This window comes from Chinchilla lanigera, unplaced genomic scaffold (assembly GCF_000276665.1).
Source record: "Chinchilla lanigera isolate Chin_1 unplaced genomic scaffold, ChiLan1.0 scaffold00006, whole genome shotgun sequence".
In the NCBI taxonomy this organism is placed as follows: Eukaryota; Metazoa; Chordata; class Mammalia; order Rodentia; family Chinchillidae; genus Chinchilla; species Chinchilla lanigera.
In genome coordinates this window covers 19,509,251-19,530,260 of record NW_004955407.1, presented here as the reverse complement: position 1 = coordinate 19,530,260, position 21,010 = coordinate 19,509,251, and the positions used below count along the sequence as shown (strand labels likewise).

The 21,010-nt window shown below is 33.8% G+C and overlaps 1 protein-coding gene across 1 annotated transcript in view; it reads left to right on the top strand.

Annotated features, from left to right (window-relative positions):
• Positions 1 to 19,808, top strand: part of Tmprss15 (transmembrane protease, serine 15) — a 116,216-nt gene extending 96,408 nt beyond the window's left edge. The window contains exons 21-24 of the mRNA XM_005375963.1: positions 9,068 to 9,249; positions 10,988 to 11,083; positions 15,198 to 15,337; positions 19,641 to 19,808. Coding sequence (XP_005376020.1) covers positions 9,068 to 9,249; positions 10,988 to 11,083; positions 15,198 to 15,337; positions 19,641 to 19,808 — 586 coding nt within the window. The remainder of the gene's footprint in view (positions 1 to 9,067; positions 9,250 to 10,987; positions 11,084 to 15,197; positions 15,338 to 19,640) is intronic.
• Positions 19,809 to 21,010: the final 1,202 nt, after the last annotated feature.

Here is a 21,010-nt window from a genome sequence, read left to right as displayed (position 1 = left end):
AAAATACAAAAAATTAAAAACCCTGCAAAAAAGTATTTAGGTCTTTCACAATAAACATTCAGCAGATTTAATTTCTGAACTATCTATATTGATTTAATTAAATAAAAAACAAAAGTTTCAAGAATAGCACAAGAAATTCTCTTATAGCTTTATCCATATTCAGCATTATTTACATTTTTATTCTGTATACTTTACTTCTCTCTCCAAATCCAGAAAAATGTTTTTTCTGAACTATTTGCTAATAGGTTAGTTATTGTGCCCATTTACCTTAAAATATTTCAGTGTTATGTTACTGAGAACAAGGATATTTTCTACCATATTCATAGCAAATCATGAAAATTTTGCAATAATGCAACATAATTATCTGATTAATTTTCCCAGATAGTCCCTTTATTTGTTTGCCATTTAAGGACCAACTCAGGATAGTGCATTGCAGCTAGATGCTACAGCTTTTTAAAAATATTCTTGATTGAAAATAATCTTTTAACTTTCTTTCTCTTTGCCTTTCATATTTTTGAACAAAGAACCCTCACTGTGTAGAAAATTTTTTATTTGGGAAAGCAATTCAAGCTTGCTTCTGTATCAATCTTGCTATGTTCCCATTGTGTGAGAACTTCTTTGTTTTTGGCAAAGAAAAACTGGCTGAGCCCTCAAGTCTGCTTTGGTATGAGAAAATCTAATTACATTGAACAAACTTTAATTCTTTCTACATTGTAGTAAGCAAGATCTTGGCTTATGCTGGTACAACTCCTTCTTAATTCTCTTAGTGGATGTAGCTACATACATTTACACATGAATTTGAAATCATTATTCCTGTTGAAATAAAATACTAAGGGTACCTTGTAATCTTGCCTCTTTCTGTACTTGCTGTGGTATTCTTATCTTCAATAAGAAGCTTTGTCCTAATATCTCCAAAATATAGATTTGCTTGTATTCAATCTTGGAACATAAAAAGTAGTTTGAGAATTGCTAATTTATACTAGGTGGAGGACAAACTTACCAACCAGAGTTCAAACTTTTTTCATTCTTTTTTAATGCAGACATGTGAAAAATGCATAATCTTAAGTGTACAATTGGATATATTTTGAAAATGTATAAACCTGTGAAATCAAGACTTCTATCAATATATAGAACACTTCCATCATCTAGAGGTTTCCTTTATACCCTTTCCAATTAATCATGATCCTTCCTTTCAGAAGCAACCTGTATTGAGTCATTCTGGTGGGCAATCACATATATATTCAAAGTCTGGGCCACATTTATTGAATAGACATGTGTTAAAGATAAAAATTAACCCCAGACAGCCTCTTACCAATTTCCCATTCTTTAATTTAGCTCATCAAAGCAAATCAAGAACATCATGTGGCTTATATTATTTCTTATTGAAACAGTTCCTTGAAATAGGTGTTAACATTCCTGAATCGATAATCCCATATATGAAGTATTTGGGGCATGATGAAAAACAGACACTACTCTGTATACTAAATTTATTATAATGATATAGATAATAAAGCTATAAAAACCAACTTTTAAAAATGGCAAGCATGATCACAGAATAACATTACTTAACTGATATTAAAATTACAGTTTAAAATTGGGATTCTTTTGAATGTCTCATACAGTTTAAATAAGACACAGAACACAGGCAAAGAAAATATTTTAACAAATATTTACTAGCCACCTAAATGTATCTGAAACATAACAGCATGGATTTAGTTTGATTTTTCTATTTATCTACTTAGTCTGAATGGTTTTATGGAGTTAGGGTAAAATTGATTATCTCTGTCAGCAAGAATATTATAATACCATTTCATGATTATAGTAATTTTGGAAGCTCATAAAGACAAAGTGGTTGGGGATGTAGCTCAGTGGTAAACATTTGCCTCACATAAGAAAGGACCTGATCCTCAGGACTTACAACAAAGAAAAGAGTATTTTCTTAAGATAGGAGCTATTTCAAGATTAGTTTAGAAACATTTGATTTTTGATTAGGGCATAGATCATGGTTCTTTTATTCATTTTTTATATTTTAAAGGGAATAAAAATAATAATAAACATCAGAAATGATATAGAATGTTAAATAACAAGATGATAGGAATTCAACAATGGTTGTTATATTGCATATTGTTGTCTTTAAAGTAGTTATTCAGATTACTAGATATAGGCATGTGAAATTGATCAAAAAAGATTAAGCGTTAACTATTTCTTTCAATAAACCAATAGAAATTAAGACTACAGTTATCTTAGCTATCTTGTGTGTCTATCTATCTTTCTATCTATCTATTTATCTATCTATATGTATATATATTTCCCCTTTCCTTCTTTTTTCTTTTCTCCTTTCCTTCATCCCAGGTGTTCTTTCCTTTTTGCAGAGTTTCCTTCCCTTTTACAATATCTATTGCACCTATTGGGTTTTATTTACTGTTTCAGATTCTTACACCAGAGAGACACTATGATGTTTGCACATGTATGTTTGATTTATTTCACTTATGAGTATGGTCTCTAGTTTTATCCATTTACCTATAGAAGCCTTGAGTTTATCTTTCTTTATAACTGAGTAATACTCCATTGTATGAAAATTCCACATCTTTTTTATCCATTCCTCAGGTGATGGGCATTTGTGTTGTTTCCAAGATTTAGCTATGACAAATTGTAGTGCTGTAAACATGGGTGCATGTATATCACTGTAGTATGAGGTTTTCATTTCTTGGTTGTTTTTATTAAACTAGTTCAAAATTCAGTTACTAGTAATCCTTTTGAAAGTTAAAATTTATGACTTTCTCATACACCAGTTTAAATTTTCTCTCTCCTCCTTCAAATTATCTATTCTTTAAATTTCCTTTGATTCATATTATAGATCCCATTTCTTTAGACAGCTGTATTAGCATTACTTTAATAAGTTACTTTAAGCATGTATCTTTAATTATTAATTCACTTCAAAGTTTTATGTTCTACAAGTTTTGGTATCAGATTTTGAAATTACCTATACTTTGAGAACTAAGTCATTATCTTGAATCATATTTCTGAGACCTTTTATTCTTATTTTATGCAACCACTTTTGCTAACATGGCTTGGTATATAACTCCTCCCTCTTCATGTAGCAATTATATGTGATCACTACTGGCATTCACTCTTTCCTGGGCTTGGGTTGCTTCTTATTTGATTATATAGTCATTTAATCAAATGATATTTGCTGGGCCCTTAATCGGCACTAAGCATTTTCTAAGCTATGGGGGTAACAGAACTGTACAAACCAACAAAATCCTTGCCCTTATAAGATGTTTATAGTATAGGTTAAATAAGAAAAACGTTCAAATAAATATTTAGGGAGTTATATGTGTAATAAAGAAATAAAATTAGTATGAACAGAAAGAGACTGATGGGACCAAGGAAACCATTTTGGATGGGTGGTTGGAGAATGCTCATTAAACTAACAGAAGTTAAAGGAAGATCTACAGAAGTGAAGTTCCGTAAGTTTCTGCAGAGGTGACGGGGCTCTAGTTCCCTAGGGTGGGAGGGAGGTAAACACATTCCAAGAAACCTGTAGAATTCCTGTTACTGTTATCCACAAAGTGATTGACAGTGACAGGCACAAGATCAGAGGTGGAGAAAGAGCTGAGTGAGGATTCAATAAAAGACCGTTTAGAGGGTAAAGAATGACCTTATATGATCAGGCTGCAGTGTGGAGATGAGGATATTGGGAGGAACCAGAGAGAAATTGTGGAAACCACTTAGAAAGAGAAAATGGCGGCCCTAGACTCATGATTAAAGACAATGGCAAGCAGCTGAACTGAATTAGTAATTATGGTGGACGGAGCGATCTGAATTTTCTAGTGAACACCAATAAGAAGCAAAGACTAGAGAAGAATTATAAAACAGAAAAAGTAGAGAAGAAAAAATAAAGAAAAAAGGTGAGAAAGATATTATTTTCGAGGGTTAAAATTGGGAAATAGGAAGAAAGAGGGTAGTAAGGGAATAAAAGTTCTGATCTTTATAGATTATATCATTGATATCATTCAATTTGTATATGAATTTAAATTTTAAGGGAGCAATAATTAAAATATCAATTTGGAAATTTTCAGTGTATTTTTGGTAAAATCATGGCTTCACTGGATAAGGTCATCTAAGAAGTTAGTGTAAATGGAGACTAGAACAAGGTTGAAAGAATCCTGGAGTATCATAATCTTTAGAATTTGACAAGGAGAGACAGAGACAGAGACAGAGACAGACAGAGGGAGAGACAGAGAGACAACAGAGAGTTAAAGAACAAAGAGCGAATTGACAGGAAAATTGCAAGTCCAAAGAATTGTGGAAGAATCTTGGAAATCAAGTATTTAAGGTGTTCAAAGATGATTCCTAAAGTTTCTTTGACTAACCCCAGAGTCACACAGTGTTGAGGATTACGTGGCTGACTCTTAGCTCCCTGTACATACTTCTGTTTCACATACTTAAACAAGTGCATGCTTCTATTTTAGGAAGACTTCACCGTTTAGTGGATGAGATTTTACAAACTCACATTATGAAGCTTTATTCCTTATTCATGAGAAAGAATAAAGTTTGACCTTGTATTAATTACTACTCCTTTTTCACAATGCATCTGCCTTTTCTATGGTTTAATGTTTCTCTTTTGCATTTCATTGTGGATTCCTGACCTTTCACCAAAACCTTATTTTGTTAACCAGTAGAACTGTGTTTATTATTACATGATGTTCAGATTGCTGAACTGCAACCCGGGTTATCTCATCTATTCTGATATCTTTGTTCTTTCTGAATTGCTTCTGATACTCTTGAAAACATTCTTTCTCTCTGGCACCTATTTCAGAAACACCCATTTTTTTTTTTTATTTTAAAGAGAAGAAAACCCTAAAATTTCAAAACAAGATAATAGGAGGGTAACAATAGTTAATGCATTGCATATTGTTATCTTTAAATTAGTTACACAGAGTAAAAGATACAAGTGTTTAGTTTTTCAAATAATACTGACACCAACCTTTCCTTTCAATTAACTAAGAGAAATTAGTAGTATAATTATCTTAACCCATCATATATATATACATATATATTTCTTTAATCTGCCTTAAAAATTAAAATCCACTGTTCTCCTAGAGAGAATAATAATAGAGAACAAAACATGGGTGAGATGAAGCATTAGTGTTGACTTGTGACACACTTGCTGAAGCTGCTCCTGTGCCACTTTAATTAAGGGCAAAAGAAAAAGAATTCACCCACAGCTGAGGATTCCCATTCACTTTCTTTTTCCTTTTAGTGTTTTGGTTGCACTATCGCAGTTCGCTAACTACACTTACTTTCTAAAACACTGATGCACAAGGTAGTGAAATTATTTACACTTTAGCACACAGCAATGTATTTTGGAGACAGCATTGGTTCACCCCATCCGTTGCAGCACTTCTGTGCCTGGAAATGTGCCTACATTTGGGGGCACAAGGTCAGGTGTGCACGCCTTTTTGCTCCCTCCCAGTCTACATTTCTCTTTCTCTCATTTCTGGCGAAAACACTTTGTTTGCATGGGACAGATAGAGGTTACTTATGGCAGAAATTCAGCCGGCTTCCATCCTCGAGATGCCCTGTTTCTGCCATTGTCAGCCTCTGCTGGACGGGGACTTGCCTATCCAATGGGGTTATCTCTCTTCCCACACCCGTGTCTCTTCCATCCTACAGCTCTTCCTTTGCTAGAATGTAGATACTTTCAGATATGAAAATTTTGAAAATATAAGTCCTTTCTGTTCATCTGAAAGGATATCTCTGAAGAGTTTTTTTCTTTCATCCCTCACCTTGAGTAAATGAAAAGGCTAAAAGGCTCTTTGCCCTGAGCACCCAGTTCTGCAATGCACTCCAACTTTCCATTATAATCTGCTAGGGTGGAAATGTAAGAATTCAAACGTGAGAAAATTTCTCAAGTGATTGGTGGTTCTCCCATCATTTTCTATCAAGAAAATGCTTGGAAATTACCACGGGATGAGAGTAGTGTTTGAGCTGGAGCTGGGCTTGTGGGGGGGAAGAGAAGTTCACAGAAACGGGAACGTTTGGGAGCAGGATTTGAGAGAGCAACGCGAATGATACACACTGGAGGGGATTTTACATACTGGTGCTACTTATAGATGTTGAAGTAATAAAACATGAAAAAGGTTATTTTCCATGAAGCTCAGTAATAATTTTAGAAACCATCAAATCTGTATTAGGTTAACCTTCTGGTAAATTGAATTTAATTAGAGCAGTAGCTTGAAGCAAGTATATTTAATCTTCACAGCTCATTGTTCATGTACTGGTTACATACTCGACTTTAAAATAATGAGAGGAAATAGAAATGATTAAAATGAGTGTTACCTACAAGCTCTCTCAAATGAGTAATTTATTATCAGTTCTCAGGTGGAATAAAGTACTTACAAAAGAGATAATAATTTGGGAGTTTAGCTCTTCTTTTTCTAAATTCTTCTAATTAAATATTGATTTAAATCTATGGTAAATAAACTACATACGCCTACCTGAACTTCTGTATATTTCTTAAAGACAAATGTGTACAAAATACTTCAGAAAAAAATCTTATTTAAAAAATAACATATAACCTTTTAAACTTCAAATAGAATCTGTATAATTATCTCATATATGATAAGAAAATATTTTGGCTATTATTAATATAATCAATATTAATTATAAAGATTGTACATATTATAAATATACTATTATATATTATAAATATATAATATATACATATTATAAATATACTTTAATGCAATACATTAGTTACATAATAAGTATAATACGAAGGATAAAATATAAGTATAATGAAGAAACATGTGGTATAGTAATTATAAGATTAATTTATTGTTAATATTCAGTAAATATATGAATTAAACATTAAGTAGGAAATACACAATTCTTTTTGTTATTTTAAAATTCAAAAATAGATAAAACAACAATGAAGACAAAATCAAAACAACACAAAAACAACAAAAATGATACATGATCTCAGAACAAAATGATAGGAATTTACAGTGGTTGCTACATTACATACTGTTATCTTCAACAAAGTTGCTCAGTCCACCAGACATAAGAATGTAAGATTGATCAAACAATCAAAGACAGTAACAAGTAAAAAATAATAATAATAATAAAAATAATAAATAAATAAATAAAACACTGGAAATGATGCAGAGCTTCACCATACAAGATGGTAGGAGATCAACAATGCTTCTGTAGTGACCTATTACCTATCATGCCAATCAAATGAATCTATGGCCATTTGAGCTTTGGGAAAAATAATTAACAAATGATAGGGAGAGATGGAAGTCCAGACATAGGACATCAGATGGTATTTTACCCAAAGTGGGTCTTGGGTAGACAATGGAGTCCCAGGGTACAGTAAAAAAGTCTGGAATGCCCAGTGTCTGATATTATGTGTCCCAAGCATGGCTGAAGCACTGAATCCTGTAACTTAGAGTTAGGAGAGTAGGAAGGCTCTTGACATGCAGACAGGGCCTCTCTTGCACCACTCATAATGTCCTCATTGCCCAGCATCTGAAGCACTTTAAGGAGTTGCCAGTAACCACTGAGAACAGAGTCACCCTCCTCTGCCTGAGTCCTGATAACCTTTGCTAATCAACTGCTACCAGATGAAACATGGTGATAAGAAGTCAAACAATATGATGACTAGATAGATTAAAAGGTAGGGAGAAGCCAGTGTTATAGCTCAGCGGCAGAAGTGCCTGTCTGGCAAGCGCAAGGTCCTGAGTTTGATTCCACATACCAAAAAAAAGTATAAAACATAGGAAGATGTAAAATAATTTACTACCATTGATACACTTGTAGGTGACTTGGATTTTAAACTACATTAAAGTAGGTATTTGCAATTGTTAAGAATTGGTTCAATACTTCTGCCCATAATTGCAGTTACTGAATTTGGACTTCGTTGTGAAGATGACTTAACTGGCTTAATTCCAGCTTTTCCATGATAATATCTTGGCATGAAGATATTACTGGCCAATCGTATATTTAGGAGTTCTTGCCAACTTTCAAATTATACTACCTAATTTTGTCTAGCCTATAACACAAGTATCATCCTTTATCATATATTATTAAGGGCAAACATTGCATATGAAAATTATTTAAACAAGTACTATGATAGATTGCATTGATGACTTTAACTCAATGTAAATCTAATGATTCCTAAATGACAGCATGCTCTGCACTCCCCTCTTTTACTACTTCACCTGCTACTATTGTCTAAAGAGAACTGAACTGAGTTGTGATCCCCACAGTGGAGTGAGAACTAATACAGAACTTCTTAACCTCACTCTGTATTAAATTAAATGTGGAATTTTACTTTAAAATCTTGTAAAAGTGTCTCGTGGTCCATTCCAGACTTATTAAATAGAGTTGGGGGAGAAAAGAACCAGGTACCTGTAATATATAAAAGTACTGCTGATAACACAGCCAGAGTGGAGAACCACATTTTAGAAATAGAAATCATGATGTTAGAATTTACGTAGAGGGATTTGCACTAATTATGACTTCTATGATCAGAAATATAAAAATTAACCATATGTGAATCTAAACAAGTTGACCTAAAAGAAAGTAAGAGGGCAATAGTGGTTACAAGAAGATAGGGAAGAAGAATAGCAGGGAGAGAGGAGAAAAGTTGATCAGCGGGTTCTAAGTTAGAGAAAAGATATAAATACTGGTTCTGCTGCACAGTAAGTGACTATAGATAACAATAATGTTGTGTATATTGCAAAAAGCTAGACAAACAGATTTTAAATGTTTTTCACTACAAAAATAACAAACATTACAAGAAATAGAAATGCTTACCCTAATTTGATCATTCTGAAATGTTTATATCTATCAAAACCTCACACTGTATCCCTACAATATTGCAAATTCTTGTGTCAATTAAAAATCATAAGATAAATTTTAAAGAATAATTTTCAGAGAAATGCAAGGACATTGTAGAATGAAAATTCATAGTTCTCAAAATTATATGTTGAATGCCTCCTGGAAAGTAATTGTTTTTAATTGAAAGTTTCTCATTCTTCTTTATTTTAATCTTTAGGAGAAATTTAGACCTTTCTAAGTGGAGAGCAATCCTAGGCCTGCATGCGAGATCAGATCTGACTTCTCCTCATATAGAAATTCAGATGATAGATCAAATTGTCATAAACCCTCACTACAATAAATGGACAAAGGACAGTGACATTGTCATGATGCATCTTGAATTTAAAGTGAACTTCACAGGTAAAATAAATAACTTTCAGTATTCATTTCTACTCGGATTAATACACCATAAGATTTGAAATATTAATACTATAGATTATATAGTAATAGTTTATAAATATTGGATATTTTCTTGCATTATAACTGAATTGGAATTGAGTTTAAAAAAACATGTCTAAATCCAACTTTCTAGAAAAGACCAATAGAATAAAACTCTTTCAGTCCTCCATACCAGTACATTTTACCAGCAAACTGGAAAAAAAAGAAAAAACCTTAAAGAAGCAGTCCTGAAAAATAGCTCATGATATTATTCATGCCTTTTGCTTCTCATGTAACTGAATGGTGTGTCCATCTACCACAAAAGAGAGTGTAAGACAAAAATTGAGGTAAAAGTATATGTTCTTAGGGCATCTTAGACTATCCATATAATTAAAGCTTTAAGAGAACCAGTAAGGGCTGGGGATTTAGCTCAGAGGCAAAGCTCCTGCCTGGCAAGTGTGAGGTCATGAGTTTGATTCCCAGTACTGGAAAAAAAAAGAGAACCAGTAATGTTACTACAGTGGCCAATGAAGGACATCCTCCTCCAAACACCTGGAAAATGTACAAGAACTCAACTGAGAAAGGTAAATTTATCCTGCAAGTCTCTATCTTGGTCATTTTCTTGTCCCTGAGACACAATGCCAGGCATGCACAGTTTAACGGAGAGGTTCGTTTAGTTTACATTTCAGGGCAAGGTCATCAGGCTCCAGAGAAGAAACAACTCAGTAGGGGGTATGGTGAAGGAAAGCTTCTTACCTCATGGTAGATGGGAAGCAGAAAGAGAAGGAAAGATCCAGGAAGGGAAGTAGACCCTTCCAGAACACATCCTCTGTGACACACCTTTTTAGCCCAGCTCTCACCTCCTAACAGCACACTTGCTAAAATCTCATCAGTAGACTAATCCCCCTGATCCAGTCACCTCCCCAAAGCCCTACCTATAAAGACAAGAGGCTTTGAGGAACAGTTTGTTATTAACTATGACCGGCTTTACTCAGCCATAACCTTAACTCAGGTCTTTTCCAATGTTCCGGAGAAAGTGCTGCCTCTTTATGTTCTCATAAAGTTTGGTCCACAAATATATTGTAGCACTTATGAAAAGCAGATGATTGCTATGTTTAGTTGCATAACCCTATCCTTAAAGGTTAAAATTGCACCTGCTTAACTTTTGTATCTGCCCTGAGTTGTACAGGTAGTGAATGCTTACTGAATACCAGGTGGTTTGTAAATTGATGCAGAAAGCTTTGAGTCAGTGATGGATATTAATACTTCCATAAGTGCCCTGCAAAGCAATTACCTAAGAGCTTTTTAAACTTGGAGATAACTGGAAAAAATTACAAATAATAATAATAATGTTTGTTCAACTTTCTCTTAACTGACCCTGAAAATAGTAGAAATAGCACTAGTTCTTTAAGGCATCACCATATTTAAAAATTAAATATAAATTATTAACTGCAGAAACATGACATTGCTGACATTCTGAAAAAACAGACTATGTAGAGGACCCAAAAAAGCCACCAATAACACCTAATAAATTGACAATGACTGCTTAAAATACCTTTTTTCCCTGAAGATTGATGTCTAAAAGTTGTTCGTGCAGGATAAACCAAACAACAGGTTTTTCAGATTAAATAGTGATGTGATTGGGTTTTAAAATTTGTTAGAAACATGTTTGTCTATTGTTATTTTTTTCTTTGATTCCTTTGTTTTGTTTGTTTTTCAGATTATATACAGCCTATCTGTTTACCAGAAGAAAATCAAGTTTTTCTTCCAGGAAGGAATTGTTCTATTGCTGGCTGGGGAAGCCTTTTTTATCAAGGTAAATTATCAAATTTGGAAAAAAAGGAAAAGTGTACTAAAGAGATGTATGCTGTTGCACTATTCAGTGACTATTTTTCAACGTTTTTAAAACTCTTATACTATAATGAATTTTGCGATATTTACAAAGAGCATTGTGGGACTTATCTATAATTTTATAGCTTTAAAAATTTTCCAGGTGTGTTATTCCAGATCATATCACAAATCCATAATCCTTTAAAGAAGGATTCAGATATCCCTCAAACTCCTATTTAAATTGGGTATTATAAATACTGATAAATAAAAATGATACATCTAGTGAAATGAATATAATGCAAGGTTCTAAAAATTTATTTTGGAAAAGCATATGGACAAAGTCTCAGTAAAAAGCCATGTTATTATGTATCCCACTTTCCTAATCAACAAATTTATCTTCATTTCTAATGTAAAGCTACCCAGTCAGGTTACCTACAATAAGAACAAATTCCCTTCTGGCTTCAACATGCTGAACCTGCCTACTGGCAAAATGATTAAGATATGTCATGAATCCTACATTGAAGACTATAAATTGATAGATCATTGATCCTCATATTATTTAATGGTATGTTTGCCAAACACTTCAGCAATTCCATTGTTGTGTATATATCCAAAGGAAATGATACCAGCATGTAAAAGAGACATCTGTACTCCCATGTTTATTGCAACATTATTCACAACAACCAAAAAGATGGGAGGGATAAAGCTTAAGTGTTGATCAGCTGAATGGATGAAGAAAATGTGGTTCATATACACAATGACACAGTATTCAGCTATTATGGAAAAAAAAACTCATTTGTGAGAGCATAGATGGAAGTGGAAATCAGCATGTTAAGTGGAAAATCCAGGCACAGAGAGACAAGTTCCAAGTTCTCCATGGTCTCACTCATATATGGAATGTAAAAGTTGCTTGATGGGTAGTAAGCTACAATTAAATGGGAACAAGGAGTTGTAGTGTGGTATTGCACAGTACATTTGACTGTAGACAACACTAATATATTGTGAATATTCAAATGCTAGAAGATTTAGCAAGTGTTTATCAGGAAAAAATGGACAAATGCTTGAGGAAGTGGATATGTTTGACCTGATTTAAACATTATATAAGGTACACATGTATAAACAGAGCAGTACTCCATGAAAGTGTACATTGTTCTTTTCTTGTGTGGGACTGATGATTAAAACCAGAGACTTCATTTTAAGCTACATCCTTATTGTTTATTTAGTTTTTATTTTTGAGACAGGGTCTTGCTAAGTCAATCAGTTACCCATGCTGGATTAGAATTTCCAATCTTCTTGCCTCAGTCTCTCAGAAACTTTCATGTTTTTATGCATCAGTTAAAAATAAAAAATGAAGTTAAACAATTTATATCTGTATGTGTGGACAGATAAATCTAAATCTATCTGTCTATCTATCTATCTATATATCTTTCCAGTCTTGGAGATGAACAAGAATATCTCCAAACATGAATTCTAAAAAACATTCCAGTACTTCATGTCTTTTAAGTATAATTGCAACACTCACTGACTACAGAATTCCTAATACAGTACCCTGTCTACAGAGTTCTGACTGCTCCATAACATTAGACAAAGGAAAGACAGCCAGTCTGGTAAAAGGACCTCACCTCTGTAAGTCATAAGAAATTATAGGTGTGATGTTTACAAGTCCTACATATATTTAGGATGAAAATGCACAAAGTCTTATACAGAGGTACAGAGTCCCAAAATCAAAAGCACTTCAAAAATATCCTTATTTTTTATCAGAGAAAGTAGGAAGTTCTAAGTATGGTGCTTTCCTGAAGATTCTGACAAAAGTTTTCCACAGGAATTGCACTATATTGTTGAAAATGCTTCTTGTCTGCTCACCATAAAGAATACTAAAGTTAAAGACCATAAATTCTTATATTTTTTCCACTTGAAGAATATCATGACTTATTAAACTTGAAATTTTAGTAATAAAAATGATTTTCAGCTAGTTTTTTTTTCTTTCAAAATTTAAAAGATATTTTATGACCACAATGTAGACTTTTCAAAAACAAATTATGCACTAACAAGATTTAAGACTCTTTATTATATAAGGAAAAATTGGATCTGAGTAAACTTGGATTATATGCATTTATTGATACTAAAATATTTGTTTAATTAACTTAAGAAAGTCTCTAAACATGGTATAGAGCCAGGAAAAAGATCAATTTCATTTAGCAATAAACGGTCAGCTCATCTTCTTTTTTTGGGAGGGTGGGGGAGGCAAGGTCTCACTGTGTAATGCAGGTTGGCCTTGAACTCACTATGCAGCCCATGTTGGCCTCAGAGTCACTGTGATCCTCCTACCTGAGCCTCTCAGGTGCTGGGGTTACAGGCATGCGCAACCATTCCTGGTAGCCAACTCATCTTTAAATGTTTCTTGGGTGATTGCAAGTTTAATGATTTTTTTTGAACTGTACGTTATAATTTTCATCTAATTTCATTATACAATTTCATAACATCCAGGTTTCCTAACTAGACAGTGTATTACACTAATTAATTAGCTAAGAATGTCTCTTAGCTCATAAAAATAATTAATTAGCTAAGAAACATACTGTTCACTAGGAAGAAATGAAGTGATATCAGTTGTTTAAGTTAGAGAAATCAGTAAATTAAAAATAACTTCACTAAAATTTTTATTTATATCTGTGTATATGTGTAAAAGTGTGTGTTCTTTTTAGTCTAGTGACAACTTATGTTGACAAATAAATATTAAATATATGCACACTTTTCAAATTTCCTTTTACTAGTTAGTTTTATTATTTACTCAAATACATTTTGTATTCATTGACAAGGAGTAAAAATGGCTTTGGTTTTTATTATAAAACTAAGGCTTCTCAGACCATCCTGTACCTTCACTGTTTGGATGACCAACAAATGGTGCTATATTTTCCCATCCACTTCAATCTGGGTAATTTCTTTTCTTAAGGTGTACTGTGGAACTTTGAAAGTCATGCAGTGGTTTGCTGTTGACTTTGCTGCACCAGGTGGCAATAGCCACGTGTATGGCTGTCCACAGCTTCATCCTCACTGTCATGCTGATACCGTTAAATCAGTCATAGAGGTAGTGTTTACTCCACGCAAAAAAGGAAGATATATTGGGCTTTTTTGTGGGGAGCCCATGGTTGCACATTTACCATCACATCACTGGACCATGTGCATTGCACCTCAATTTTGCTCTCTGTCTGTCTCTCTCACAGACACAAACACGCACGTACACACACACACACACACACACAGATTTATTTCCTTAGTCTTTTTAGTGCATGAATTAAACTAAACTGAAAATGAGGTCACATACATTTTTACAACATTGGCTGTCAAGTGTACTAATGTAACCCGAACTTTTTGCTTAGCTTGAGGAACCAAGCAGAATTGCTAATTATTAGGAAGCAGTTATCACATACCTTTTCAAGGATACTAACACCTGCTTGTTTCTCACCCTTCCTAGGATTAGTCTCTCAGTAAACAGAGATTCATACTTCTAGAGAATGAATCCTTTATGAAAAAGAATGGAAATATACTCTTAAAATGCCTTCTCTCTCTTCACCTGCATGTCGATGACAAGCTCATTGCCTCAGACCGGGGCACAGTTCGTCAGAGCTTTGTCCCCTGCTCGGTGAGCACCTGCTCACTCACACAGCTCCACAAAGAAGCTAAATGCTACTATACTGGAGGGAGCACCTCTTCAGGTGCCAAATGAAAAGCACTTCTGGGTTTCTGAGTTGGTGCTAATTTCTATGAATGGAACTCTTTGTGCTGGCAGGCTTTATTTCCATGAGCAATACTGTAACTTTAAAATTACTGAAAATAGCTAAAGAGCACCTTACTTCAATCCACCATCTTTACTAGCCCTTGGGAAAGAAAGAAGTGCATTGCTGTCATCCATTTGGTAAAATCCGCAGATGGATTTTATTATATCACTTGACATGCAAGGTTCGTAGTTAGTTCCATTGTATAGACATAATGTACTCCACAATGAGAGTGAAATGTTGGAATAAATAAGACTGATGGTGGTTCATTCAAAAACACAAGTGGATCACTTCTGACTAGCTGGCGGCATTATCCATTTTGAGCAGGTCCTATCGCAGACATCCTGCAAGAAGCTGATGTTCCTCTTGTATCAAATGAGAAATGCCAGCAACAGATGCCAGAGTATAACATTACTCAAAATATGATATGTGCGGGATATGAAGAAGGAGGAACAGATACTTGTCAGGTAAGTATGTCCGAATGTTCATCTATTGTCAGAATTCACTGTTAATACTGATTTCACTGTTTAACAAAAATTTGGATGTGAAGAAATTATACAGGTTCCTTACCTTGTCTCTTCTCTCACAAAACTGTGGCCTTTTTCCCTATTTGCACACTACTCCCCAGAGGGCCTGAGCATTAGATACAAACTCTTAGAAGTGAGTGTTGCAAACCAAACATCTTTAGAGACTAGGCATCATATTTGAATGTATAAGACAGGAACATAAAATGCATGTTAGTGGACCTGTATTGATCCAGAGAATCTGTATCTTAGCTAAACACATTTATTTTCAAATTTGCAATTATTTTATGCTCTAGAGGAAAAGGAAAACAAGCAAAATAAGCCCTAGGGCCAATTTGCTCTGTGAGTTGCTACTTTTCAACTTTGAATCTAGAGTATGGACCAGGTAACCTGTAATCATTTAGAGATGAAAAGCAACCTAAAAGCCTAGTTAGAGTCAGCTTGCAGCTAGTTAAATGGGAAGTAAATAAAGAACTTAACAGCATGGAACACTTTTGGGGTCTAGATCTCTTTAATAGAAAATTATTATCATCTTTTACATTGTATTGTACAAGTATAATAGCTAACTTGCTTCTGTAAGAATGCCAGTACTATGATAAGATTGAAAGTGTCAATCACTTTTGGTCTGTGTAACCATCAGAGTAACACTCTTGCATCACCAACTAGAAACAATAATCTCTACTTCTGATCAACTAGAAATAACAAAGCCATCTATAAACCCCATGAAATCTGTGCACATTCAAGAAATAAGAAGTTCTGCTAAGCTTGAGATCGCAGGTACAGCCTAGGGTGGTCGTTAAGAGTGTGAGCTCTATGCCCAGGCCACTTCTGCTCACTCTGGTTTTAAAATTTATTGGTGAAACTGTGCAAGTCACTTAGGATTTACTGAGAAGCGTAAGTCAGATGACACATGTAAGGCACCAAGTAAACACTCAAAAATATTGACAGTTTTTATCATGAGAATTAGTAAATAAATTTTCAGGCGTGTTTTCTGTATTTCAAAATTAATGAAAATTAATGCATCACCTACTGGATTAGGTTAAACTTGAAGACATGACAGATAAAATAATTTATATATGTGGGAGTAGCTATTTTATATCACGAGGGATATGCTTTCACTGTGTTAAAGTGGAACAACTTGTTTCATATACTAATATGTATCATAATTTGACAAGATACTTTGAACAGATAAATCTAAACGTATCATTAGCTAAATTTTCTTTCTTTCCTTTTGTTTTGTTTTTTGTTTTTTGGGGTTTTTTTGGTACTGGGAATCGAACTCAGAACATTATGCTTGCTAGGCAGGCACTTGTGCCGCTGAGCTATATCCCCAGCCCCCCTTAGCTAAATTAAGGTTTAAAATAATGTTAAACTTTTCCATTCAGTTTTACCTTTATTCTTCTTTGATGAACTTTTACATATTCAGGAGAAGCTAGATCACTTTCTCCTTATTTAAAATTTACCTCTGGATTTGATACTTTCCTTTTAAAATGAAAAGTGTGCATAAGGTCAGATATATCACCACTCAGGAGATTTATGGGAATATTGTGCAGAAGGGAAATCAGCTATAAACTTCAGTTATAGTCAATGGGGATTGTGTGGCAGACACTTTCTACACAAAACAAAAATTATGACAGCCAGTGCTACTGCTGTTAGGGTTACATTAATCCAGCAACTCACACCAGATAGCTGAAATCTTATAGTTGGCTCTGATTTCTGCAGAGTCTAGGTGTGTTATTCATTAGCAAGTAAGCGATCTCTCACACAAGGAAATACATTATGTAATAGAATGTTATCATAATTTTATCATTTAGCATGCAACCAGTACTCTAAATTCCCACATGATTATTTCCGTTCAACTTTGATTCTATATTTATAAGGGGATTCACTGATTAAATAAAAACACATTATTTCAAGGTATGAATTTGGTTTCATTTTGTTTGGGTACTGGGTATTGAGCCCAGGATCTTTATTACTACCTCATTTAAACAAGGTGTATTTTTTGAGTCTTGCTAAGGTCCTGGGTTGCCCAGGCTGAGCTCAAGCTTGTGATCCTCCTGGCTCAGCCTCTCAGAGTGCTGGTATTACAGGAGTACCATCATGTTCAGCTTGAGTAAGTTCTTCGAGACTTACTCAAAATTTTAACTCAAAATTTTGTCTTACTACGCATTCACAAGACTGTGAATATTTTCTGGCCTCACAAAGGCTTGCACACCTGAGCCAGCTGCTGGGATTTAAAGGCAGTGCCAGGTAGGAGAGAATATAAAGCTGAGTGAATGACACTCCCCTAGGCATTCTATACTACATGCTATACTAGTGGCTTTCAAAGCACTGCCTCCTGTCCAACAGACAGCAGCATTTCAGTGCATGCCAAAAGTGCAGTCCTCGGGTCCTGTCACACACCTGCTATGTCAGAAACTCTCAAGTTAGGGCTTCCCAGTGTTTGCATCACTGTCCCCTCCAGGTGAGTCTGGCACACAGTAAAGTTCGAGAACCACAGTTATAAACAAAAATGGTCACCCATCCTCACACTCATTCTCAAAGAGGTGGTGATTTTTTTTTCACTTACAAATATAACATCCATTTGGAGATACATTTTTATAGTTAATATTTCATTTTCTGGATATTTCTTTTATTTTTGCAGTGGTTATACATCCTTGAGATAGTGGAAGAAAGAAATATCCCTGAAAACAATACAAAATTTAAGACAAGAAGTTACAAAACTAAGTTGAAATGATGTAGTTAGCTGGGAAATGGTGGACAGACTAGGTGTCCCAGCCAGATAGACAGAAAGGCAGCAGCCCTGCTGCATGGTATGTGAGCAACTGTAAATGACCCAGTGTAGTTAAAAATCTTTGTCCATATAACTAATCTCTGTATCCCTCATATCTATCATAATGAAATTATTTTACTAAATGTGAAGTGAATCAAGTGACACCTTTTGAAAAATATCCAAGCAATTGAAAATTCTTTTTAATAATTTATAAGCCATTTATAATATATTTTGAGTCTTGGATATATACTGGTCCATAAATATTTCACAACTCATTTACACTTAAGACCTTAAGATGCAAAGCTTAACAACTGTCTTCACACAGCTTGATTTGTTACATCTAGAATATAGGTAACACATGGTTGCCAATGTAACTTAGGTTCCCCTGCACCCAAGGGAAAAATTAAGGTGTTTTGATAAGATACATTTATATCCCTTTAATATACTACATGGACCAAAGATGATAATTAGGCAAAAAGTCTCTGAGTATATTTTCTAATATAAATCTAAGGGTTGAAATATATTGTTACACCAATGGTTTCAAACAAAGCATAGTAGGCTCTAAATTCTTTCATAAATATTTTAAAAATTAATTTTAAAAAATTCACTTAATATTTGTCAATTTATGTAATTAAATAATGAAACTATATATCTGTATTATCTTCATTTTATCACATAGCAATCATTATGTACAAATAAAATTTATGTAATTAATTTTAATAGGATGAGCTATAATTAATTTACAAAAATTAAAAACATTTCTCCATCACTTGAAATCTCTGATGAAAGCACGTGTTCTTATGAGTACAAATTATATCAAAGGTTTGCCTATTTCAGTTGAAATATTAAAAGTTTCAAATTTGATTGTATGTAGCCAATGCCAAAAAGCTAATTTTACCCAGGAGGATAAAAAGCTATAAGCAAAATCATTTGTGAGGTTTTAATTCTTCTAAAATCAAACTGTGGACTAATTTGTCTATAAAGACATTCACGATGCATGGATGATATCTTCTTGAGGAAGGTAATTAATTTATATTTTTGTAGTGATGTTTTTCATTGTGCTTTATAGAATTTCTGAGTACCCATTAAAATATCATAATTTAGGTGAGGAGGTGCTTGCTAAAAAAGTGCACTATGAAAGTATATAAATTAAAAAATTATAAATTATGTCTTAAGCATCATACTTTGTCTTCTTACTGAGAATCAAATGTGTGTTTCATGATCTAAAATGAGAATAGCTAGATAGATAGATGAGATAGATGATAGATAGATAGATAGATAGATAGATGATAGATAGATAGATGATAGATAGATAGATAGATAGATAGATAGATAGATAGATAGATAGAGGTAACTTGCAATTAAATCATGTTTCTGAATATTTATTTTTGATTAATTTGTTAAAAAAAACCCTCTTACATACTTAAATAAATTGACCTCATACCACAACTCTCTTTGTGCTTCACTCTTCAGGGAGATTCGGGAGGACCACTAATGTGCCGAGAAAACAACAGATGGTTTCTTGTCGGGGTGACGTCGTTCGGATACCAGTGTGCACAGCCTAACCGCGCAGGGGTGTATGTTTCGGTCTCTAGGTTCACACAGTGGATAGAAAGTTTTCTACGTGACAGTGGTTTTTAAACCCAAAATGAACATGGTCCACTTTTCACATTTCATTCGATCATGGAAACAGGCATTTATGTGAAAAAAAATTATTGAAAGATTTTATTTTTATCTAAGCCACCTAAGTGCCAGGGCAAGAAGAATGAACAAAACACATAACTATAATGAATCTTTCCAATACAAAGGAAATTTAAAGTACATTTTTATTTTGTTGGTAATCAGTGTATTTTAACAGAATATCATGTCATTTGTCTTTAATCACTTTACCATTTTTTGCTATTTAAAAGGATGTTATTTTAAATACACATGCTATATTTTAATGAGTTGAGAAATATTAGGAAGTGAAATAAATTATGTTGCCCAAAGCATGTCATTGTTTGAAATAAAGTGCTATAAATCATCTGGCTTCAGTTTAACTTGGTATTACCAGAATATCAATGGTTTCCTTGCGTTTTCATCTAAATGCATTTCATCTAAAACCATTTCAACTTGGGCATGAAGTTATTATTTTCCTGGTTCGTTAAAAATATTCATTGGGACTTCATGTCACAAACCTGACTGGGATATCCCTGACTGAGTAATGCTCTCAAATAAAACTACAGAGTAATTATACACAGGGCAATGTAGAACTCATTAAAAACTTTAAAACATTAAAAAATATATAACTCAAACTAAAAAGTAAACTAACTTGTATGGTCATTCTATCCTGTCCCTTGTTTTATCTGGATTATTCATACTTTCCATTTGCTTCAAGTTCGTATTTTCAAGACTCAAAAATAATCAAATAAAGCTAAAAAATAAAACTATTAGAAATGTTTTCCTCAGTTTATGTGTGTTACAGTGGATATTTTTTGCATGTGAAAAACTTACTTAGACACAGCTGAATTGCCCTTTAGAAGGCCAAAAATGTGTAATAAATGAATTTGCTTCACTTCTTTAACTCCTTGAAACATTTCCAGAGTAACTGCAAACTTCTATTTAGCTCACTACACAGACACAGAATGTGTGGTAAGGAAGAATCTGTGGGAGAATGTACTTGTACCTCATTAATAGCAAACACACTTTCCTCTGTGAGCAAATATAATGAAATGGCAAGACTGAGGAGTTCAAAGAAGGGACCAGTTAGTACGGGTTGGGCTTAAAGAAGAGAAACTTGAGCTACATGCAAAGGGAAGATTATTATTGATGCATGTAAGACCTAGTGGGGAGCATGATGCAGG